Source organism: Triturus cristatus, chromosome 2_2 (genome assembly GCF_964204655.1).
Source record: "Triturus cristatus chromosome 2_2, aTriCri1.1, whole genome shotgun sequence".
Classification (NCBI taxonomy): domain Eukaryota; kingdom Metazoa; phylum Chordata; class Amphibia; order Caudata; family Salamandridae; genus Triturus; species Triturus cristatus.
Window position 1 is genome coordinate 359,074,030 of NC_140582.1, and position 25,732 is coordinate 359,099,761.

General features: G+C 41.4%; 1 protein-coding gene across 15 annotated transcripts in view; it reads left to right on the forward strand.

The window, feature by feature from the left end:
• ANK2 (ankyrin 2) overlaps positions 1-25,732 on the forward strand; it is a 1,556,458-nt gene that overhangs the window by 1,303,527 nt on the left and 227,199 nt on the right. For 12 of the 15 annotated variants that reach the window (XM_085641446.1, XM_085641452.1, XM_085641444.1 and 9 more), the window contains 6 exons: positions 370-594; positions 6,810-6,908; positions 7,730-7,884; positions 13,864-14,075; positions 14,363-14,567; positions 21,552-21,648. In XM_085641446.1, the coding sequence (XP_085497572.1) occupies positions 370-594; positions 6,810-6,908; positions 7,730-7,884; positions 13,864-14,075; positions 14,363-14,567; positions 21,552-21,648 (993 nt within the window). The remainder of the gene's footprint in view (positions 1-369; positions 595-6,809; positions 6,909-7,729; positions 7,885-13,863; positions 14,076-14,362; positions 14,568-21,551; positions 21,649-25,732) is intronic. The other 3 variants (XM_085641448.1, XM_085641449.1, XM_085641453.1) reach the window with 1 other exon arrangement.

Consider the following 25,732-nt stretch of genomic DNA (forward strand, 5'->3'; position numbering starts at 1 on the left):
TTCAGGGTTATACAGGAACAGACTCAGGTTTGTGCTGAAGACAGTGCTCAAAGTATGCCCTCCATTTGTATTGATTTAGAAATGGAGTACTCTCCCCATTTTTAATTTGTATGTGGCCTGGGGATTAATATTCTATGCTCTCAACTGTGGAATGCATATGGATATTTAGACTCTATCCAATGAGCAAGAAAAAGTCCATGCAAAGGATCATGAAATGTAGGCTTATGAGATTATTTGTTGAGCGGAAAAATAAGCTGTGAAATACTGTATTTCCATCTTGCACAAACCATACTATATTTCTGAATGTGTCTGTGATTTACAGTCATGAGCTGCGCGCCATTAAGTTGTGCTTTGTTTTCTCCCTTTCAGTTTCCTGGTCAGTTTCATGGTGGATGCCCGTGGTGGAGCCATGCGAGGCTGCCGACACAATGGGCTGAGAATCATCATTCCACCAAGAAAATGCACTGCACCGACAAGAGTGACCTGCCGCCTGGTGAAGCGCCACCGGCTTGCCACCATGCCTCCAATGGTAGAAGGGGAGGGTCTGGCCAGCCGTCTGATCGAAGTTGGACCCTCTGGGGCTCAGTTCCTTGGGTAAGGTGCTATGTGACAGCCTCTAAAGGCAGATTCTGGCTGAGTAACATTGTACGACTAAGAGCAATGGCATAGAGTAAGCAAGCGCTGGCCTTCCAGGGTGTTGTGTTAAGCCAGCAGATATTCTACCAGATCCATACAAGCATATCGCAAAGCTGATAAACTATCATGGTTGTGTTGCTTGTTTGCTCTATTGAACAGCATCCCCTTTTCCATTGTGTAGACTGCACCACATAACATTACAGGTAGATTTGCCTCCACATAAAATAGAAATATAGAGCTTGTTTTCCATAGAGCATCCTTTTTTTGCATCCAACAGGCCATGGCACACATAGTGTACGTATTTCTGTACTGGAATTAGATCTGTTGCCAATATCCTTTTGCCACACTTGCATTATAGAGAGTTTATAGCATGTACCTGAGCAAAAATAAGGCTTTGAGCAGTGAATATAGACACAGAGATGCTATTTATTTCACTAGCAGAATCTAAAATCGTGTTCCTTTCGCTCCTCTTGTGATGAGTGAGTGCGCCAGGCAGGTTAATGATTAATGGAAATGTATGAGCCTTCTAACTAATTTGGACAACAATAATTTCCACTTTTGTATGTCTACTGTGTCCCACTGTTAGGGTCCCATCCCTTTAATTCTTTTTAGACCCATTGAAATTAACCCTGCACTGACTGGCAAACCTACAGATATTTGTCTGCAAACTGTCAATAAACAGTTTTGTTATGCATCTGGACCTTGCTAAACAGCTTGCAATTTGTTGTGAGGGTAAGGTTAATGGCACAGATATTCTGCAACCTGTACTGTTACTACCACTTATCACATTGTATATACATCAGTGCACAATGTCTGGAGTCACAGGGCTGATAGTTGTATGCTACAAACCTCTAAGAGTTGCTGCCTTATGGTCTATTGTGGTCTCATGATCTAATGATCATAACCTCTGATATCAACAAGGGCCACTTATTCCTATGTTTTTTTTCCAGCATGGATACATTGCGTGTGTAGATGAGTATGAAGCTGATTCTGTATTTATCACGCATGCACCACAAAAAGTTTGGGAAGCATTGATTAGAAATATTTTACAATAAGAAGACCAATATCTGATTCAGGCACTAGTGGTTTGTAAGTAGCGGGTCTGAGATCATCTGAATTAGTGAAGCAAGCTGAAACATGATGGATGTAGGGTGAATGGGTTGATAAATTCCATGTCTTATATTTGATGCTGCTGGGATACAGGGCTATTCCCGTCAATGCATGAATTAATATTCATTACAGTCATTCTGCAAATGGAGCACCGCCATTAGATGGCGTACTGCACTGTGTCTTTTATTTTAATAATCATCAATCTTTCCGAGATCAGGCTGTGATGTGAAGACCATTTATAAAAGTGATCGTCATTGACAACAAGCATTTAAATACAATATTCCCAATGGAATGAATGGTCCCATCATAGTTGGAGATGATGGTGGTTCTCTTCACTGACACTCATACGATAGTAGAAGGACACCTGAAAAATATAATGCAATCGATGGAGTTGAACAGGCCTGCACCATCATTTATTGAAAGGGGCATACATTGTAAACTAACCCCAGTGAGGTGAATGGGGAGTTCCACACCCCTTTGGATTTTCCTGAATAAACACCTGAAGCCAAGATAACTTTTTTAAAACTGTCCTGGAGCGTTTATAGGTCTGGCTTGTCTGCCATCGGGCTCAGCACAATTCCTGTCCCTTTCCCTAGGACTCAATTTTTGAATGGCTAATGTATTATCACATTCCAGTTGATCCCCCTTATCCTCAGTTCAGAGACCATTCCCAATGGAAGCTGCATCCCAGCCAAAAACCACAGCTAAGCCACATTAGTGTAGCCAGGTGACTCAGCTGACACAGAGGTTATGGTGACCCAAGATTGGTTACTAAATAACAGTGCCCAAGGCTATGGAAAGGTTTGTGTGGACAACATGACCTAAACCCATTCACTCTCTGAAAGGGTCAAACCACACACTCTGTATCAATTTCAAAGAGGTCTGTTATCATCAAGTAAAATAACAGTCCAGGGTAAGAATGCTTTATTGCTCCACCTCACTGCTTCACATTTCTCCACCCTGCCAGCGCAAGTTCCTCCAGCCTTGTGTGAACAAGGGGTGGTTGGTGTTCCAGGTCCAACCACCCCACACCGACTTTAAAAAAAGCCTTTCACAAAGTCTTGCATTCAAATACCAAGTGCCTCTTCTACACAGAGCTTTTGCGTTCGCAAGCCTTATTTAATAAATCAGATGGTTTGCGAATGCTAAAACCCTCTTTAAATGTACTAATCCCATTTGATTCTTCAGAAAAGAGTATCTGGATCGTTGAATGGGTTTAGGAAACATTAAGGAGTTGCTATTTGGAAGGGGCATTTTAAGAGTACCCCAGTCAAATTCTGATTCCTTAAGGTGTATTAATGTTTTGCGACCAAATTTTGGTCTCAAAATATTAATATTTTACCACCAACTGAAAGGAGGTGGTAACCGATTAGCAAAGAAAAAGGGGTATTCATTCAAGAAACCTTTTCTCTTATGTGAATGGTTAAAAACATTTTTAAAAGTTTCTAAACATTTTAATTTTCTTTTGTTTTTTAAATGCTTCCCATTTTCCTTTTAGGAAAACGGGCTGCTATTTAAAAAAAAAAAATAAAGATTGCTTTATTTAAAAGCAATCTCAGTCATGGGGGCATGCTGACCCCCTCGGGCCACCATACTTATGGTGTTAGCCAGTAGTAGTGGGTCACAATTGCGACTTACCTTATTAATATTAATGAGGTAAGTTAAATTGTGACCAACTGCAATTCTCTATTATGTGAACCAGCCTATAAATACAAGGATCAGTTTGCAAAATAAGAATGCATTCAGTAAAGCGTGGTGTGCAAATTGCGACTCCTTTTACCTAATACATACTTTGTACACAAGACCCAGGATCTCTTAAGACCTTAAATGGAACACACCATTTAGATCATAAACTGAGCCACACCACCAACCAATGGATGGTTTAAAAAAACTTTCTTTTGTTGTTGTAACACATGACATTTTCTTTCCACCTCTGTAGATCCTAAAACAACATTAAATTGCCAGTTGGGAATGAGAAGATTATCTTGATGCTGCTGTATGTAGGCTGAACATCTTTAATGCATCAAGGAAATCAGAAGAAGCAAACCACTGCATGTTAGTTTTCTCAAAAGGCAGAATATTCTTTAACAGAAATAAATGTCTGATTTCCTTTAGTTTAAACACTTGCCTTGGGTACCAAGATTAATAGTTCCTTTAATCAATTTTCAAACTTCCTATAAAAATCAGTTACTTATACATTGACATGAGAGCTGTGTTTAAGAGAAAATCTGGAATGATTTCCCCCGTAAGGGCCATCAAGTCTATCCAGAGTGACCTTTTCCCTACCTAATGTAAATTATAATCTTTACTTAATGTCCAGCTTTACACTTGCAATCCGCTATCATTTGAAGCAGTAATTCATTTGTTCATTTTAATATTGCAAGTTAGACTTAAACATCAAGGAAACATGCCAGAGGAACAACTTAGCAATGCGATAGATGCAAATTATGTCATTAAGTTACTGAGTGTGAAAGACTCAGATCTGCATTCCATTCCACCATTTGCTGCTTATCTGTTCCTCTACAGAAGAAAATCAGTCATATGTGGATTAGTCTTGGCTAAAACTGTCTAACTGGAGTGACATCCCAAATGCAGATAGGAACGCAAGCTCTGAGCGAGGGTGAAGGGTCAGACACTCATTTGCTGATTGCGTTGGCTGTGTAATGATGACAGAAACTAAAATGATGAAATGCAATGTTACACAGAGGAATTTCCATTAGTAAAGATTGATTAAAACATTTCCATCAATCACTAGTTTCCTCTAAGAGTGGAAAAAGTGTACTTATTCATCTGGATAGCACAGCACGAAGCACAGGGCTTCTAAGAAATGTATCGGTCAATTTGTCTCTGTTATGAGTGAGAAGAAGGAGACATTATTCCTGATTGTTCAACCATTGTTTTTATTTCCTCTTTGTTATATATGGGCAGTTGTTGACCCACGTACAAAAACCTAACACCATCAGGGACTGCTGTTAAGAAGCAGAAACCGAAAACAACATGGGCTAAATAAATCTGGTCAAAGTCAGTGCTTTTACAACAGTAGAGGTACATTTTCCATCTGAGAAAATTACATTAAAATAAAATTCTCTATTTGATGATCAAACAGCGACGAATGACTGCTGAGACAAAACTCCTCCCTAGGTTAAAACTAACAGCCCACACAACAGCCAAAATAAAATGCTTCTAGCTATTGGATTGGATTGTTTTCTGAAATTCAGGGTGTGAAGATAAACATATATTTAATGAAGTAATTAGATGAGTGTGTAAATCTTAGTTCCCGTTGTTTTGAAAAGTCTCTATAGTATATCATATATGTTTATAATAGTAAGTTTCAAACTGTCTAGAGAGAAGAGCTGCAGTAACAAACATTTTAGTACAATGTTGTACGCTAAGCCGACGCTTAGATGTAATATAAATTGACTAGTCTTCAAAAACTCTTTATCACAGGTGACCTGTTTCTTAAATCAGAGTGAATTTTATATCCACAACATTTTTAAGTGTGCAATGTCACAAATGTGCAAAGCCGGTTTTCAGAGGGTGTATGGTGTAGGATTAATTACACTAATTACTACAATTGTTCAAAGTCACTATGCTTAAAATCACAAAAGGCAATGTGGCCTTTTAAAGGATGCAGACCCAGTGGTCTGAGAAGAAAAGACTGTGAAGCAGAGGACGCGTGCCACATACCAACTGTAAACAAGTTCTGGGTTGTTTCAGTTTCTGAAAATAACTGGACTACTGAACCCATTTCGAAAAAAACTTTACAATCTGTCCCACAAGTCAACAGATTTCTGTATTTCAAATGTGTGTGTTTATGGTAGTGCATGCCTGCATGCTTATGTATGTGTGATCGAGTTCGGTCATGTGTGAGTCTGGCTGTGGGTAAACGTGTGTTCTCATGTGTATGACTGTGTGTTCATATATTTGATAGTGGCCTCTTCCTGCATTAATAAAAATCATGGGGCATATTTACAAGGGCATTGTGCCACCGGAGTGTCACTTTTTGCGATGCTCCGGTGGTGCTGTGCTCTGCTGCATATTTACAATATGGCGCTAAGACACTTTGCATGGCTTAATGCCACCTTGTAAACATGGTCCTCAAGGCAGTTTTCTGGTGCAAAGGGGCATGCAAGGGTGCCTGTTATGGTGCTAGGCTGCTTTTTTTGCGCAGGGTTGGGTACAGGGATGCGCTGTATTGTAAATACGGCACATTCCTGTACTTAGAAAATGATGCAGCACTCGGCAGCAAAATTGCTTGCCATTTTTTTGTAAATATACCCCATGTTTTGCAGTTGCTTCTGTGGCATATTGACCTATCCTGTCTTCTCTAGTCATGTGTGCAGTCCATTTCCATGGAGTTCGTTTTGCTCTTTCTGCTCCCAAGTCCTACATTAAGAAGCGGATCACTCAAGATCATTATTGTAATCACATTAAATGTAACAGAGGCATCACATGTAGCATAGCCATTCTCCTTCATTATTTCATGGTGGTGCATCACTGCAAACCCTTTCACTTCTTCACAGCCATACACAAAGACGTAGCACACTACTTTTGTGTTCTACACAGTGTCCTACTTAACTTCTTGGACAGTTGTTTAAGCAATGATGAAAAAACGTGAACATGTTATCTCTAATTCCTTCAGAGTAAGTTCCACATTCCCCTCTTGGTTCCTTTCCTGAATGTTAGATATTCATGAAATGTTCCACTGTGATCTTCTGTGGTACCACTCAACGACTGATTCATTCTTGAGAATGTTACCACTGTGATCCATGGTGTTCCTGGCAGAAGCATGTTATTAAGTTGCTGTTCACGAATGGACATAATATTTAGAGGAGTGAATGCGTCTTATGAATGTTTGTGAAGTGACGTACAGTGGTCTAAGGCCAGACCCAAGGTTTAACTCTTCCATGACACCCTGCATGGATGAACTATCTACTGGTGCAGTTCCTGATTCCTGTGTGTGGGCCACAAAAGGCACTGGGACAGGCTTCGAAAAGCAAAACAACACAACTCTGAAAGTTTACCTATCTTCTTTCTTCCAATGCTGCTTTGGATGCATTCAGTAAACTTCACCTGCCTACTGCTCCTCCCCCTCTTAATGAGGGTGAAAGCCTGGTCAGCAGAATCCTGCAGCTTGGGCCTCCCGGGACCAAATTCATTGGGTAGGAGATATTTAAGTACAACTGGATGGATGCCAGTTCCCAATTCTTATATTATATTTTTTTTCTTTTTACCATTGTGACCATGGCATTGTCCCCATTTTATGATTTACATTGTGTTTGCCGTACACTAGTGGACAATTTACCCAATCCCTGTGATATATGGTTTTTGTTTTTATGGATTGTTTGTATCCTTTTTTACTTATAGGTGTGTTTTTTCTGTTAAAGCATGACATGTCTCACACTGCAGATGTATACAACAGAGCTGCTACTCTGTTTACAAAATGTATTATGTGTTTGCTGCACTGCTAAAATAGTAATAATTTGGAACCATAGAAGGCACACTTGTAAGCTTTACAGGAGTTATGGATTGGTGGGACTCGTGGCAGGCCATTACTGTTTTTATTGCCCTTAATGAAAAGAGTGTTAGCATAATTTAGGGTAATAGAAATAAAATTTAATGAGTCAGGGTGTTTCTTATATTATTCTCATTATTTCTCTTTCCTGAAACAATCAAATATTTGGTGACAGAATTTGTGGTGAAACCTTGGCCCTCCACATTTTTATTTAGAGTACGTGAAAAGGTTTTAACTGTCCGGTGTCCCTTTATAATTTATATGGACAGTCTTTTGGCATGGAAGTCTACTAATTAAAAAATACCTTTAAGAGTCAGTTTATTTAAATAATCAACGAGGTAGTTCAGGCTTGTCGAAAGATTAAATAAAATGCATAGGTATGTGAGATCACGTTTTATTAGCCTGAGTTGAAGCCCTGGGCTTCCCGCTCTGCCTTCCACACTGAGTCTTTTCATGTAACCAACACAGGCCTGTGATTGTGGAGATTCCTCACTTCGCAGCGCTGCGGGGCAAGGAGAGGGAGCTGGTGATCCTCCACAGTGAAACTGGGGAAAGCTGGAAGGAGCACTACTGTGAGCACACTGAGGATGAGCTGAACGAGATACTAAACGGCATGGACGAAGGTGAGCAATACACATATTCAGGAGCTTAGCTCTAAGTAAAAGAAGTGGAGAAACCTTATTCTTTTAGGCCAAGGCCTTAATAGATTGACTTCTGTCTTTTATTAATGGCTGAAGCGTTAGTCTTTCTATTATTAATCAAACTTACTTGTTCAAAGCCCTCATTGCTATCACCCAAAGCTCAATGATTCTCTGGATCATGGTGCCCTCTCCTTTATGTTTGCACATGCACAGATAGGGTGCAATGTACAGCAGCTATCCTGGGTAATGTATGGGTCAAATATAACTTTATCTAGATCAAGCTTTGGCACAGCATTAGAATTTCGGGTTTGTGTCTATGCGTGTGGGTTCCTTTCACTTCAGTTGAGATGTCTGCTGGTCATAGCTCAGATATTTAATACATTGGTTTTATGTTAAGTGTTTTTTATAAAGCATGGACTTGATTTCAAAGAGTAGCGAAGTGCTTTAAAGAGACATTTCTGGTGTAACAGGAGCATCTCAAGCATAAGAGGCTGTGCATAGAAGAGTATGCAGTCTGAAATCAGGTTAAGATCGGATTACGCAAACCGGAGTTTGACTGGAAGGGAGAAAGGAGTATCGGAACTTTACACACTGAGTAAATAAAGTTTACATTTGACAATACATATAACATCATAAGAGACCTCTCACAGATGCTTGTGCATACCCATATTGTGATTAGGACATTCAGCAGCCACTGAGATGTGACATTAACTGTCTTTTTAAATAAATGTTCCCCAAAGTTATTCAGATTTAGTGGTCCAAACAAATGTTGCAGGGCCTAAAGGAGACAGTTTCAAATGGTCTGCTGGCTGCAAGTAATAATTAAGGTTAAAGCAATGCCCAGGAATAGAGAGGTCTTACAGAATTCAGAGAACCCAATGGTGGGCTAGAGACTTTGTCCAGCTATTAGGGCTCAATTGTCTGAGACATTGTTTCAAACAGCGTTTACATTTATCAGATTGACCTTGCAGGCTGATAGGATTACATTTGATGAAGCATTTTATCAATTCATAATAACTTCAAAAGATGCAGCAGATTTCACACAAATCGTCAGCGATTAATTCAGTGACAGCCCTCAGCCAAGTCATGCAGTGTGCTTGGTGTCCCTCCCTGTCAGCATTTACTGTGTGGCTGTCGATACACGTCTTCTAGACATGTGATTGTAATATTACAGAATTCATATTTTTTCAGAATTGCCTGTGTCAGATTTGATACATAATTGTGATTAATGAAACCATTCCCCAAATGTATTTTCTTGTTATACTCAGGAAGCCTATGTCTTAGGGCCATTTATTATTTTTCATATCCTCTTTTGCCATTATGCCCTTCGTAGTGTGGATTACAGACTTGCAGACAACTCACTTCACTTAGTCTGCCATTAATTTTCACATGCGCCATGTTCGCACTGACTATGAAGTCAAAATGTTGACTGGCAGGCAGCAGTGATTTCATGCAGAAAGTGGTGAGGACAAGAAGTATTCACAATCTGAGTTTGGTGAAAACCCTAAAAGACACACTGACAGACACAGAAGCACATGGGGGGCAAAGGATACTAGTGGACACATGAAGACTGGACGACACGAGAATGATGATGGGCACTGGTACATCCAGGCCTGCAAAAGTGTCTGTGGATACAAGGGGTACTAATGAGCACGGGTATCATGAGAGAAAGAACTCATCAGTAGATGGGCACAAAATTCAATACATGTAGGACAATCCTGGGCTCAGAAATGCTGTTGTGCACTATGTTATGTTATGATAATTATTCTTATAAAGCGCTCAAATGCCCGAGGGCGTCTTGGCGCTGCCTTTGTCTGATTCAGTATTAGAGGGCTATACTTATTTAGGGGTACCATAAGAGAGAATCCAGGGTGCTTATTGATTAACGAGCCAGGTTTTTAATGCCTTCCTAAAGCGAAGAAGATTTATCATTTCTTTTAGTTTGAGAGGGAGGGTGTTCCACAGTATAGTTGTACAGGTGACAAAGCTTCTGCCTCCCCATAGGGGTTTCCTGAGTTTACGGACCATAACATTTTTTGCAGCTGAAGACCGGAGTGGTCTAGAAGGAATGTACCAGGAAAAACTGTGTCTTAGATTGTCAGGTCCTAAGTTATGAAGTGCCTTGAAGGCAATACATAGAGCCTTAAAAGCAATTCAGTTTTTTATGGGTAGGCTATACAGTTCCTACAGTGCTAGAGCTGCTGCAGTCTACATGTGTCTCTGCATTCAGGAGATATTCTTGTTATGAAGTAGTCCTGAGGTAACTATTGTTAGCACTCGGGGTCTCTATTTGGCTGAGGTAGGTACCTTAGTCCAAATAGGGATCCTTGCTTCTAGTCAGGGAAAGGAGGGACACCCTCTTAGATAACCCCTTCTCACCCCCGGTAGCTTGGCACAAGCAGCCAGGCTTATCTCCAAGGCAATGTGTAAAGTATTTGCAACCACACTGCCAGTAACACAGTGATAACACCACAAATGAATACCACACTGGTTTTTATAAAAATAGCGGTATCTTTATCAAAAGGAATACGATGAGACCAAACGATAGAAATCCAACATATGCGTATTCGTAATCTTTCACTTTGCCGGTTATTAGGCCAGCAATCACTTATAGGTTCTTGCGGTATTAATGAGCAGTTCACAATGATCTATTACAGTCCTAATGCAATGCTATGCAGTACGTAATGCAGTTTGTAATGTAGTAATAACACAGTCCTTAATACACGTACTAATGCAGTTTGTAACGCAGGAATAATGCAGGTCATAATCTAAGAATAATGCGATTCGTAATGCAAAAATACTGCAGTTCATAATGCAAGAATAATGCGATTCGTAATGCAAGAATCAGGCAGTTCATAATGCCAGGAATAATGTTCTGGGCCAATCTGCGTGGTCAACACGGGCCACCACTAGGCCCCAACACCAGAGACAACGGTCATAAGCTTAAAGGGGAGGCCCCGGTACTGCTGGGCAGGTACGGGTCTCTCGGGGACTCAGCGCGTCTAATGCGGTGCAGTGGGAGAGAGTTCGGAGCACGCCTGTACTCCTCCTGCACGCCTCCCCAGGCCAAAAATGCTTGCGGCTCCCGACCGTAGTCCAAGCCTTACCTGGGGGGGTGCTCTGCCTCGCGCTCTCTCTCTCCCTGCTCGTTGGACGTCCTGCTCGGCGACTCCGATGACGTTGCAGCTCCGTTGTTAGGCGACGCTGTAGCCGGATGGGTTACGGAGCTGCCTTCTCCTTCGTTGACGATCTTGGGCAGATTCCTCTTGGTGAACAACGATCACGATCCCTTTCACCTTGCAGCTTTCTTAGCTTCAAGAAATCCTGAAGCACGTTGCGGCTCGGGCCGGTGGCGGTGATCCTCACTCACAGCCTCAGTTACGATGATGGCTCGGGCCACAAACAGCAATGCAGCAGCATGGACGATGTTTCATGCTGCGGGGGCAATGCGATCACGGGGCACCTCGTAAACAGTACTACGGACCACACGCAGTCTCAGGCGTGCAAAAGCACCATGCACCAAGCGTCGCTGAGACACGGTTGTAAACTTTTATGTTCCTGAGTTTCCACAACAGGGCACTAGCTCTCCTAGGGCCCTTGGAGACACGCTACTTCAGGACACAGCACACAGCAAAGCACTCACAAGCAGGGGGACGCAGCACACAGCAAAGTCCCTTGTCCTCTCCTTAGTCGAATCAGCAAACTGCAGGCCAGCCCCAGAACACACAGCAAGGGCAGTCCTTCTCTTCAGTCTCTTCAGCTGTTCTTCTTTGGTAGAGGTTCCTCTTGATCCTCGGAAAGACTTTCAAATGGATCCCCCCCGAATCGAGGAAAACAGTCACCCACGCACTCATCACCAGCAAACTCGACTATGGCAATGCACTCTACGCCGGCATCAACAAGTCCCTACTCCGCAAACAATACAGAACACCGCGGCCAGACTCATCCTCGGCATCCCCTGACACGAACACCTCAGCCAACACCTGCGGCGACTCCACTGGCTCCCTGTGGAGAAGAGAGTCACCTTCAAAATCCTCACTCACACCTACAAATGCCTGCACAACAACGGACCCAAATACCTCAATGACAGAATAAACTTCCACGTACCCAAAAGAGACCTGCAATCATCCAACCTTGCACTGGCCGAAACCCCGTGCATCCACAGAGCCAGATCAGGCAGAAGATCGTTCTCCCACATCGCCGCCAAGACCTGGAACGAGCTACCGGCAGACATCAGACGCGCCCCCTCCCTGAACACCTTCAGGAAGCCCCTTAAGACCTGGCTCTTTAGCTGAACGGAGATGCATTCCCCCCCCCCCCTCCAGCGCCTTGAGACCCTCACGGGTGAGTAGTGCGCTTACAATTCCCTGATTGATTGATTGATTGAAGACAAAGTAAGTTCAATCCTTTTTCAGTCTGGATTTCAGTCTTGAGTTCAGGGGTTTGAGCTCTCACATTTATACCCCTAAATGCCTTTGAAGTCTTTGTGGTCAGGGGGTTCTGACCCCAGTCCAAACCAGGCCTGGGTGTCATCCTCTTCCTTTGATAGTGAGGGTCTGGGCCCCAAACGCTCAGCAGGAGGTGGAGCCATCCTTTTTTGGCATCAACACAGCCCTCTTCACATCCAGGCTACATCAAATGCAGGCCAGCCTGTTGCTATCTCACCTACCCTTCTATGGTGTCAGGACACTCCCCAGACCCTGTCACGTCCAAACCCAGATGGTCAATACACAAACTGGCAGAGGCACAAAGGATGGCGTAATGCCTTGCAACAGTGAAAAACGATTTTGGCAGTATTTCACTGTCAGCACATGGTACACACCTCAGTACATGTCCTAACTTTCACATACACTGCACCCTGCCCAGAGGGGTACCTTGTGCCTACTATTGGGTTGTCTGATGTGCATAAAAAGGGAAGGGAAGGCCTGGCAAGTGGGTGCACTTGTCAGGACAACAAAGCAGTTAACAAACTGCGCGCAGGCACTGCAGTGGCAGACCTGAGATCTCTTTTTAGGGCTACTTGTGTGGGTGGCACAATTAGTGCTGCAGGCCCACTAGTAGCATTTATGTTACCAGCCCTGGCACACATAGTGCACTTTACTAGGGACTTTTGGGGTAAGCCAAACATACCAATTATGGACAACCAATTACCATAACACTTTATACAGAGAGCATATGCACTTAAGCACTGATCAGCAGTAATGAAGTGCCCAGAGTCCAACATCTACCTATAAAGCATAGATAGCAATTAGGAAAGTCAGGCTTGATGAAAATATCGGACCCTATTCTTATCCATGGCATGTATGAATGCCCTTGTTCATCCTATGTATTTTCAGATGTAAATAAGTGTGACAAGATTTTGAATAAATTATACTGTCTGAATAGAGAAGAGAACTGAAACTAGCGATATTAGACAGACAAGTATAAATGCACAAGTATGTCTGAAATACATCGATTAGCAACTGTTTGAAAAATCGTGTGATGGATATACTACAGAGAGTATAATTCCAATTTTTTAGAAAATAACTCCTGCCTGTTTATACATAAAAGAATAATAGAATGAATTTATATAAAAAAACAATAAAAAGTGATTTTTGATTTGAAATAATTTTCGGGTGTTTGCATATTCTTCAATGTAAATGTATTAGTCCACTGTTCATCATGTTTCCTAAATGTTTTTTCGCATATGTTATGTAGACCCTAATTTAGGAAACGTTATTGGGGTACCCCTTTTTTGGGCAAATTGATGCTAATATCGTAAATAAAAATCTAAGTTTTTGTAAGATTATTTTTTCACATTTTGCATCTCCGGGAAAGGTCCTTTTTACAAAGCAAGCAAGTACCACTGTATTGGGATTTCTGCTTGTTGTAATAAATTATTAGGAATTTCATAGTTTATGATTAAATACAGTGTTATGGCTGACTATGTTTCTCACAAAAGATATTTCATTTGCTTCCCAGTGCTTGATACATATGAAGAACTGGAGAAAAAGCGCATCTGCCGGATCATCACCAGGGACTTCCCACAATACTTTGCAGTGGTGTCTCGTGTCAAACAAGACAGCAACCTAATTGGGCCTGAGGGTGGAGTGCTGAGTAGCACCGTGGTGCCACAGGTGCAGGCTGTCTTCCCGGAGGGTGCACTCACCAAACGGATCCGTGTTGGCCTACAGGTACCGTATTCACAACCTCATTAGCAGCAGGATTATGCGATCAATACTGCACATGTGCTGTCAATAGTTTCTTGTGTTTGAAGATGTAACTTGCCTTAATGTACAGCAGGAAATGTGTAATAATATACTGCATATCTATATTCAGCTCTGGGGTGCTCACTCGCGCATCTGTGGCACAACCACTACAACCAGAAAAGCAAACACTTCTCATAAGAAAACCTCAGTGATGAATGATATGCCACCAGATACTTGTGTTTTCATGTGATCGCCTTGACTCTTCCCACCAGGCCCAGCCTATGCACAGTGAACTTGTCAAGAAGATTTTAGGCAACAAGGCAACCTTTAGCCCAATCGTTACATTGGAGCCAAGAAGAAGAAAGTTCCACAAGCCCATCACCATGACTATTCCAGTGCCCAAAGTCTCCACAGATGCAATGATGAATGGCTTTGGGGGTGACACACCCACATTAAGACTGCTGTGCAGCATAACGGGTGAGTCTAATTTACCTGAATATCAGAATTATAAGTGTAGGGACATTTTTTTTTAGTGCAAGTGCACCACAACATAGTTTTAGCTGAAAGTCACAAAAACTGAGTAAATATGCATCAATGTATGCAAAATTGAAATGGCAGTCATATGATCATTTACACAAATTAGCATGTTTCTGTACCTGTGATCTGTTCTGAAACCTCCACCTGGTATTGTTATTGAGGTCATGTGCATCAATACGTTTATACATCACAATTCTCTCCTTAATGCAAAGCAAAGTCAAATCCATACAACCCTTACATGTGTTTGGTACAGGGGCAGTAATAGCACAAGTTCTTTAATCGGTATTCATAAGGCAGTTGGGTTGGGTCCTGCTTAGTGTCGTATATCACGGGAGATGTCATATGAGAGATTGAGGGAAGGTAGGAAAGTAAAGGAAGTGGATTGGCAAAGCAGATTTTACAGAAAGTTGGATGAACAATATGTTTCATGGCTTTAGTTAGAAGCATATCCTAAGTCACACTGAAAGCTCTAATTATACAATTCTAGTGATCAATTACCTTTAACAAGTTCAACATGAAGGGGAAGTGCAGTGTGAGTTCATAAGAACTGTACTCAATGGAATTTATGGTAACATTTAGATGGAGCTAAGATGTGATTTTTAAAAATGTCTAACATGTAGGACAAGCGTGAAGTGGAGTATTTGAAAGTTGTACGCTTGTGAAGTTTCAACAGAGTGCCTCCTTCTCATGGTTCACTAAGACTGTATACACAAATCTGTCAGATATGGTGAAAAATGATCTCACATTAAAAAAAAGCACTTAGTGGGTGCCTTCAGACAAGTACTTGTGTGGTGTACTCTGGTGAAAATCTGCCATGAAGTAGGCACAATGAATGCTTTGTGTTTCTCGGTCCCCACTATTTCTGTTTCATTCAGCAAACAAAAAGCAACACGTGCATCTGTGCTTCTGTGTTGTTTGAGAAAGGAAGCCCCAATGCAACTAAGGCTGTCAGCTGATTACTTGTGTTGCTAAGGTTCTCTTCTGTCTGGTTAGCGCATAATAGGACTCAAATCTTTTAGCATTCACAAAAATTGGTAACAGTTGAGGGCAATACTATTATTGGATTTAGACATTATTTTCCTTTCAATCAGCACAAACTAATTATCAGATCCAGGCTTTACACTTCTTCCCGAGGAACCATCCTTGTAAGTAAAGTTGCATCTACTGTGATACCAGGCAGCCCATTCCTTGAAGTGTGTCTATATTAGAGACAGGTTTTTCCCATCGTTTCCTTAAAGGCTTCAGAGCTGTGGGTTTGTAAGTTAAACAGGCTCTTGCGGATTTAAATGATATTTTCTCAGTTGTAGACTTTCCTTATAAAAATGGAAAACAAGGGGATTTTCCTCATCTCCATGAACATCTGCAGCAGGGCATCCTACTACACAAGGCCACTAGTATATAATGTACCACTTGTATTCGTCTCTTCGCTGTCATGCGAGATTGCCTTGTAATGGAAATAGAAATCTTCAATGGGTCTCAGAATATTCTCAGCATTCAACTTTGCCTAAGAAGGGTTCCTGATCACTGGTAACGGTGATTTAACAATGAGATAAAACTGTGCCAGTAGCTCACATGACCTACCAATGGACGTTTGGTTATCCACTTACCTCTTTCTATTATTCTTCTCTCGTACCCTTGATGAGGCTTTTAGACTGGGAGACATCTTCTGAGGTCCAACTGCTCCTCTCTCTGTCAGGAAAAGCTCAAGTAAAAAGCATTAAAAAGTAAGGGGCTGCATCTCCCAGTCCTGCAGTTGTCACATATGTTCCCCCTAGAGTTATCTTGTCTGTACTAGACTTTTTTCCCTATGGGATGTATACACATACATTTCTACATAAACACTTTGACTTTGTTCACAATCTTAGTTACCATTTGCTTTCCAGAGTTCTGTTCAGCTCTATTTCTCATGATCTCATGATTCCCCTGGTCCTGCCGTATGAGAAAAATTTATTTTCCATTTTTCTGCTGAACCTAAATTTTTGTATCGATTCTGCATAAATGTCATATATTTCTGCTCAATATGGCCTGTATCTCAGCTCGATAACAAGTTACCATATTTATTTTATTAAACCTGATTAAGAGAAATTCAAATGCAGTCACAATAATGATGAAAGGCATCTGCATACTACCAAAATTATTTGCAAACAAAATGTTTTCGTCCAATGCATGTTTTCTGTATGTCTGCTCAAAAATAGGTAATATTACCCCTCAAATGTTTTGTTAATAGATAGTCCAGTTTAACCTCGTACCTGTTTATCAAATGCCATCGTCCTTCCCTGTTGAAGATTACATGGCATTGAGGAAGCTATATGTATTTACCTAATGTATTGCTAGATATGGTTCTAACTGCTTTCAGCTGTAAACCGTGATTCCGTCACCATGGTTCCCTATACTACCTGCCTCTTGGCATGGAATAGTCTAATTTTGGCACAGACTCAAGGTGGAACGGTGAATGGATAAATCAAGGGGTGAAAGGAAAAAGTGTGTGTTTGTACAGGGCATGGCCTAATCCCCCCATACACACTTCTCTGTAAAGGAGAACTCCATACAGGGGCAAAATTACTTAGTGGAAATAGTTACAAGACATTCCCAGGGGTTTGCCTGGAAACCTGCGACTGACACATCTTGCCACTTCTACAGATCAGAATATTTGTGAATCCCAAAAAGTAGTAAATCTGCACATAGGCTTTCATCTGTGGGTTCAGATTTACTACTTTTCTTTGTGAATATGGCCCTTTGTGTCTGCTGATCCTCCTCAACAAATATGAAGAGAATCTCAGAGCATGAGAACAACTGTAGTGCTCTGTGAGAAAGTGGATCTTTATTTAGGGTGGTCGTGAGACCTCACCAAGTAATAATGTCACTAATCCATATGAGGGCCATTTAGGTTTCTTTAAATCAAACCTAAGCTCAGTCCTGGATAGCTGTAGCACAAAATAGTCAGGCTGAACTCAAAAGAAAACAAGTGTAAAGAATGTATCAGTGTGAAAATAGTCAATAATTCGGAAACACTATGCAGTAAAAATCCCACTCCAATTTATAAGAATAGAATATATTTCTATCTTTAATAAGACACCAAAACGTCTAAAATCAAATGAGGGGAACCAGAGTTATGATTTTTGCTAAATTTGCATGAATCTCTGCTTCTTCCTACACACTGATTTGAAAAGTTTTAAAAAGTTTGTAACCACTGCTTTTCACACTTAGCGGTAGTCTGTGGTCCTCAAATGCAAGGGTCCGGGGCAAAAACAAAGTTTTAGGCCAACCTCGATGGGGGAAATAGCTGGATGCAAGCACCAGGTTGGTTGCATTCAAGGTTTTACCTTTGCACTTAGAAACATTTCTGGGTCTTTTTCTCATCAACTGTGAGGTTGGCGGGGTCCTCTGGAGCATGAGTCCAGCTTTGGGTTCGATGTTGTCAGATCAGCGAAATCCACAGGTTTGTTAAAGCCTTGGTTCTCAGCAGCATTCAAGGCTACTTACAAACAGGTAAATAGCTGTAGTCCATGAGCCTCGGATTCTGGGTTCAGGAATTGTTATCTTTGGCTTTCAAACTGCAGTCCGATAGCAAGAAGATTCTTCTCTGGCACTGGCTGGAACTCTATCTCTTGGTTACACCAGCAGAGTCCAAGGCAAATCCAGGGCAAACTGGTCAACTGATCACTTTGCAGGTGCCAAGCTTCTTTTGCTTTTGTTTTCCTAAACATTAATAAGAGCCTAACCAACTAGAACCTGGAATCCACTCACTGGTCCTTGGCACAAGTGAGAGCAGGCCCAGTTCTTTGGAGTCAGGTAGTTCAGTGCACCTACACTCCAGAGTTTAATAGGTGCAGCAGGTGCAGTCGTCAGTGGTGCAGCTTCTGTTTCTGGAGTTCACAGGTTCAGCAGGTGCAGTTCTTCTTCTATTCTTTCTGGCTCCAATAGTATTCTTAGGCTGGAAGCCAGAGGTGCCACCTTTTATGCCAATTTCGAGTATGTGAGTGGGGAGGACTCACTAGCCGATGGAGCTACAATTCCTACGGAGCACCTCTACCCACTTTTACATCACTTCTTATGGGATTGGCATTAAACAATCCCACAGTGCATTTCTCTGCCCAAATCCAAGATGTTAAGGTTCGTCCCTGGGACAGAGCCATGGGCACACCCCTGAGGTGTCTCCAGTATAATGTTCCACCCCTCCTAGAAATAGGTTCTTCAACAGGTTTTCCCCTATGGAGGAGATGGCAGCTTGTCTGCCTATGGAAATGAGTGGTGCATGGAACAAATGGCCCTAGTGGCCACAATGTTTAAGAAAAACCATTCAACAACGCCTGTAAAATTAATTCAAAACTATTTTGCAATAAGTTTAACACATTTATTAATGTGGGACAAGAGTTCTTACGTTCACAAGAAACACATCAATGCTTATACATTGTTGGGCTCAATGTAACAATTGATTTGATACATTGGTCTTCTAGGTTTGGTGGTCCCAAGTGGAAGTTAGCACTGAGCACGTGGGCTAGTGAAACTCAAGGTTAGCCAATGTGGCCACCGTCCCTTCTATGGTTAAAATAACAACTTCAAGTTTTCACTGTCAGGACATGTTAGGTTTAAATTTGACATGCCATTCTTTTTTAAACCTGGCACCCTACCTTATAGGCAATTAAGGCCTTCCTTAGGGATGACTTACAAATATTAAAAGGGAAGGTCTGGACATGGCAAAAAGGTTTATTTCACTGGGTCCGTTGGTAGTCTAAAAGCTATCCAACTAGGCTGCAGTAGCAGTCCTAGAACCATGTTTTTATGTTGTCACAACTTTGGTGGCACAACAAGTGCTGCAGTTCACTGGTGACATCTAACTTACTATCCCTGGGTACATCTGATCCCATATACTAGGGACTTACAGGTAAATGTAATAAGTCAATCAGGGATTAGCTAATTGGACATACACATTTGAGGGGTCAGAGTACCTGCATTGGGGCCTAGACAGCAGTGCCCAGTGCACTTCAGAGTCTAAAAGTCAGCCACATCATTCCAGAAATTTGTGCGGTGATAATACAAAAAGAGACACTTTTTTAAATGCTCAAATGGATTTGCAAGGAGTTTGGTTGATAAAGGGTTGTGGTTGGTAAGACCATGCAAAGCATCATCTTGTGAATTATAAAATGAGGGTTTATCAAGTGAACAGATACCTCAGGAAGAAATCTCCCAGCGCCTTGGGCAGAAGACTTGTTTCACGGCTACGGTGTTACGGCTGAACAGGCTGACATATTATAACAGCACACAGGTGAATTTGTTATTCTTTCCTGAAACTGCTAAGACTGGATTGAGCCCAAAGGGACAAAGACAAGTTGTTCCTTGCTTTCGAAGTAATGACCAACATTGAGGAAACTCCAGTACAATTTTTTTTAATTTGGGGTTCACTACCAAACTTTGTGAGTTGGAATATAAAGTGCAGGATGTTAGATACCAAGAAAAAAGACAAGACATGTAGATTCCTTGTACGATCGTACAAATAGCTTTACGAGAAAAACATAAAGCCTTTAATAGGGTTCCATTAACAATCAGTAGCCAGTACAGGTAAAACAGATGAGACAAGATAGACGATCTTCTGTTAAGGCCTAAAACTATACCTGCATTAGCATTTGGACCACTTTCAATTTGTGTAAAATATATTTTGGGTGACCAACTGACAAGGAGTTACAATAGTCAGGTATGGAGATTACCAGAGCGTCAACTTTTCCTAGACGAGGAAGGCAAGAAAGGAAGAACTTTCATAAAAATGCTGAGTAGACGAAAATAGGTGGTGCTAAGAGTCTTGATAAATTCTTGTTGTGGCAAAATTATTCAACCAAATTGGTTAGGGCAGCATTAGCATTGTGGCTATTTATGTGCCATAACTGTACAGTGAAATCACCCTCTAGCTGAGGAGGTGTTTGAGGAAACACAGCGGTGACCAGTGAACACTTCTGAATTGGGCCGCCATGTTAACTTTCTGCAGTTTTGAATCCTTTCTGCTATCCTAGCCATATGGCAGTAAATTGGACCCTGCTGAGAGGATAAGAATAGGACAAAATATTAACATGTCACTTCCTCTAGCCATTGCATGTTGGAGAATCAAGGTCTATGACTTGCTGCAATTCTGTAGTTGCCTCTATTAGTGTTCTGATGTTTTACATTTACACATCATTCAGAATGGAGTGCCCGAGAGTAGACCTCGAGAAACAGGGACCAGTAAACTGACAGATCAACTTAAGCACAAAATAAAAGAAATTGTGGATGTCATCCCTATGGAATAGGGTTCTTCCACAGATAAGAGGCCTTGCAATTGTGACTTTTTTGTAGCAGGAGGACAGATAGAAATAAGTGGTATAAAACCATTAGACACTGACAGCTTAGAATAGAAAGGATTAGTTATCACATGGATGAAACCTGGACTAGCAGAAGGAGTAGAGTGATGATGTATTTTGACATAAACTGTCCATTTTCATTTTAAGATAACGACGGATGCAGCTCTGCTCACTCTACGTCTTCCTTTGTCCTCCACTAGCCATCGCTGTAGGTTTCTGTGAGGATGGCATATACAGGACTTCCTCTTCCTGTTTGCACAAAGATATCAAAGCAGAGTGTGGAGGACATATTGTGAATTGCCTTCATTTATTGCCACAAGAAAGTGCTTGGATTTCTTTTCAAATCATAGTAAGAAAATGAAGCACTTTTGCAGTAACGTTTTCACTAAGAACAGTTATCAGTTGAGACAGGGCAGAAGATAACTGCACAAGGATTACAGGGATACACTGTTTTTGATGAATAATTATCAACAATCATTTGTCACAGGCCACATAGCAGCACATGGAGTGATGCATCTTGCTACACCTATTAAGAATTACTTTATTCCTTGAAACAGTATCCTTCCACTAACACAATGTATCTATTTCTCCTTAGGTGGAACAACCCCAGCACAATGGGAAGATATCACAGGAACCACACCACTAACATTTATCAATGAATGTGTGTCCTTCACTACAAATGTATCAGCCAGGTAGAGTGAAAACAGATCTACTCACCAAGGTTTTGAAATGAGTTCCATGTATTTCTTACATTTTGTTGAAAAACCTTTGCCAGTTGGTGTCATATGCTTCAGGCAATACAAACTTGTATGGGTTAAAGTAAAAGAGACAGTCTCTCAATACATTGTTGAACACTTTGAATTTCTAATTTTTGATTTGTATGTCTATTTTTAATCAGGGGTGTATATTGGAAACATACACTCCTGCAACAATTGTTATACATATCATATGTGAAATAGTTTGGATTTAGAAATTTAGTTGTGAGGTTTTCAAAAATATTTACATTTCATACCGAGTTAATTCTTGAAATCATATCATACAAAGTAGCATGCTCTATTCCTTGCCATTACAATTGAGGAAGTAAGCTGTTGTGACATTATGGCAATATGTTGTATCCACACTTTGTCAACAAAGTTGCTATCCTCGGATATCTGACTTAGTCAGATCATTGTTTTGTTGTCATGCATTCAAATATGTGACATACAAACTTAAATCCATACATTTTTATATCAGAATGGCAGCACAATGTCCTTATTTTGAGGGCCGTTGTGATGTTATAGTCAGGTGTTTATGCCCAATTTCGACTTATCTGTTGTTTGCAAATCATTTGTGGTCCCACGGTTTTAGTATCACGTGAAGACATTTTATGGCCAAAGTAGTGTTAAAAGTAAAACGCTAAGTGGGATTATGAGTAGGATACATGTGTACTACAGGCTAGTCTTCATTTCATGCTGGGTAATCCAGAATCAGGCCTGTTACCACCACAAACATGCTCATCTGTGTGTTAATGATATTTCCCTCGATAATTTTTATGCTCAGTATTATCGGCCACCTAAGAATGAATGGATTATTGTATATTAAGGGAGCGGTGGAGACTGGATAAAAGTGAGATGACTAAACCACACCCGACCTCGCACTTGATTGAATTGTCCTCTAAGTTTCTTCTGGAAACATCTACACATCCTGAATGTCATTGGGCAGTTCAATTGAATGTACTTACATGGTTTGAGGTGTGTTTTCTGCCGACCTGGCCCCCTCTTTCAATTCACCGCAACCTTTTCCTTTCATCTCGGGTCGGAGAAGCGGCCACGCATCAATGTGAAAAAAAAAAGTACATAAAAAATGAATGAGTTTTATTGAGTGCTTATAATTGGATTTCTGTGGTTATTGTGTATGTTGCTGTCAGTGTGAACAATTATATGGCTTACTTATGGGGTACGGCTCGGCATACAAAAAAGTAATATGGTCAAGCTTGTCCCCAAAATAAGAGGGGGGGTCTGCAGGTCATGATGGCTTTGCTGGTCCACTAAATCATGAAAAACAGCTGCATCGTTTGCAATGTTTGTAAATGATGCAGCTGGTTTTGATGATGTAGTTGACGTGTAAGGGGAGATAATGGAGTTCCATCAGAATGGGGGATGATGTGATCACATTTCTTCATCCCCTGAACAAGACATAAAGGGGCATATGTATCAAGCCCTTTTCCCGTTCGAAAACGGGACGATTCTCAGAATCGGCCCGTTTGCGAACGGGAAAAGGCCTTTTGGAATGTATCATCCCAAAAGGGCATCACAAATTAGAGAATCTCAAAATTTGTGATTCTCTATTTTGCGATTGAATTTAAGGAATCGCAAATTGCGATTCCTTAAATGCAATGTATGAAGCACAGAAAAAGTGCGATTTGGCTTTAAGGAATTGCAAATTTCCACCAACTTCAAGTTGGTGGTAATTTGCGATTTCTTTGAAAAATGCACTTTTTTGCATTTTTCAAAGTGCTATGTGGTGCACATGCACGCCCTTAGGGCATGTATGTGCTCCACATGTGCACACATACATATTTCAGGGGTGCAACAGGGTGTCCTTTTGAGACCCTTGCACCCTTGAAATTGCATTCTCATTTTGAGATTCTCTGATTGCAAATCGCAAATTGAGAAGGTCTTCCCATTCATTCCTATGGACCTCCTAGCCCATAGGAATGAATGGGAAGGTATTCCTTAATTGCGATTCGCAATTTGCTAATCGCAATTAAGGAATGCCAAGGAATCGCAAAATATTTGTAAATTTTTTATTACATCCCGTTTTGCGATTCTCAAATAGCGATTCCCAAAAAATCCCTATTTGCGAATCGCAATAACGGTATTTTCTCAGGAGACTTAATTTGTAAAGGTACATCAATAAATAAAGAAATCAGTGAGGTACTGAGCATTTTTATCTCAAAGTGGTATATTCTCTGGTATATAATTAATAAGCAGCTACCTACGTCATCATATGAAATCGTCTTTATTGATAAAATAACCACACTTTAACAATTGCTTTTATTAACGTTCTTGCTTTCTTAAACTTGCTTGAAAGTTCATAATTTTCCCACTCTTTCTTCAAACTTTTCCTGGGGGTAGAACCCCCCCCCCTCCCAGAATCACCCTTATGGTGATCAGAGTCAATCAGTTGCCTAAACCTGAACAGCTGTTCATTTTGCGCTTGGTGTCTCAGCATGTGTTTCCACTTTAAATGTACAGCCTTTCCCTCAGGACACATGGTTCAAAGTATAAGCCAGATCATAGCAATTGATTAGGCATAACCATGAATAACAAGGCGACTTGCTCTTTGTTGCCACTTGCAATGCCTATGCTATGCCTGGTCTCAAGGATCATAAAGGCAGCGACAGGAAAAGAAGTAAGCAAGGGCCTCAGAGTCGAGTTACTCAGAGCCCAGTTAAGATTATGTTGGTTCCAGTCCTTCCATTTATCCAACGCTTTTAGCAACACACAGGAGACGGTAGAGAGGCAAAGGCTAGGACAAGAGGTCATCCCTTGTCTGCATGATGTCTTGTTAGCTGGCCCTGTCATTCGGGTACATTATCACTGATCACCCAGTTGGAAATTCTCTGGTTTTCTTTATACATGGAGTGTAATAGGGATGGTAATCACTACACCTAGTCAATACTGATATCTCTAGGTTGGATATTTAGCTGGTGTGTTAAATATCTAATAAGCCTGATATTACAGGTCAGAATAATGCATAACACGTGAAAGCTGTGTTTATCACACCAATTTCAGCATGTGTTGACTTAGCTCCTAGTTTTTTTCTCCAATCAATTTCACCAGGTTTTATGTGGCAAAATCTGTCAGTGGAAAATTGTCCAATACAGTCATTGCAGCTGAATTTGGAATTTTGATACACGTGCAAACAACTGTGTGTACACAGATTTTAATTTCATTTACTACTTGTAATCCAGGACTTTATGTGTGTATGGCTCTTGATTGTCAATTTAATACAACTTTGACTCTAAACAGCTGCTGATAATCCAGCAAATTCTGAAACAGCTCCCATCGCTAGCAGTGGGGCACCATCTGTTGCTTGTAGAAGGGATATAGCAGCCCCCCACTAGTGTTACCTATAGAAGTTGGTCAGAAATTAGTCTTGAGAAAAATCAGCCTCACCAGGAGACTGAGGTCTGCATGCTGTGAACAGCTTGCTTTGCCTAACACTAGCATTCCATTCGGCTTTACTGAAACACACATTCTGTTTTTTCCCAGACTGAAATATTTAAGGTTTCATTGTTAAATATCACTATGCTTCCCCCAATCCACACCTGATATTTCCAACCAGCCAGTCACCTAAATCAGCGGAATTGCTGGCCCCTTTCTTTCCTAATGGACACTTGCTTACATTAGCAAAACAAGCACCACAGCACCGAAACCGCCCTGATCGCAGCAACGGACGACATCAGAGCCCTGACCGACAAGGGAGAGACCGTGGCCCTCATACTCCTGGACCTCTCTGCAGCCTTCGACACGGTCTGCCACCGCACCCTGATACGCCGCCTCAGCAACGCCGGCATCAGAAGCAAGGCCCTGGAATGGATCGTCTCCTTCCTCTCCGGAAGGACTCAAAGAGTCCGCCTTCCCCCCTTCAGATCCACAGCCACGGAGATCATCTGCGGCGTACCTCAAGGATCCTCCCTCAGCCCCACTCTCTTCAACGTCTACATGACCCCCCTGGCGAACATCGCACGCAAACACGGACTCGACCTTATATCATACGCCGACGACACCC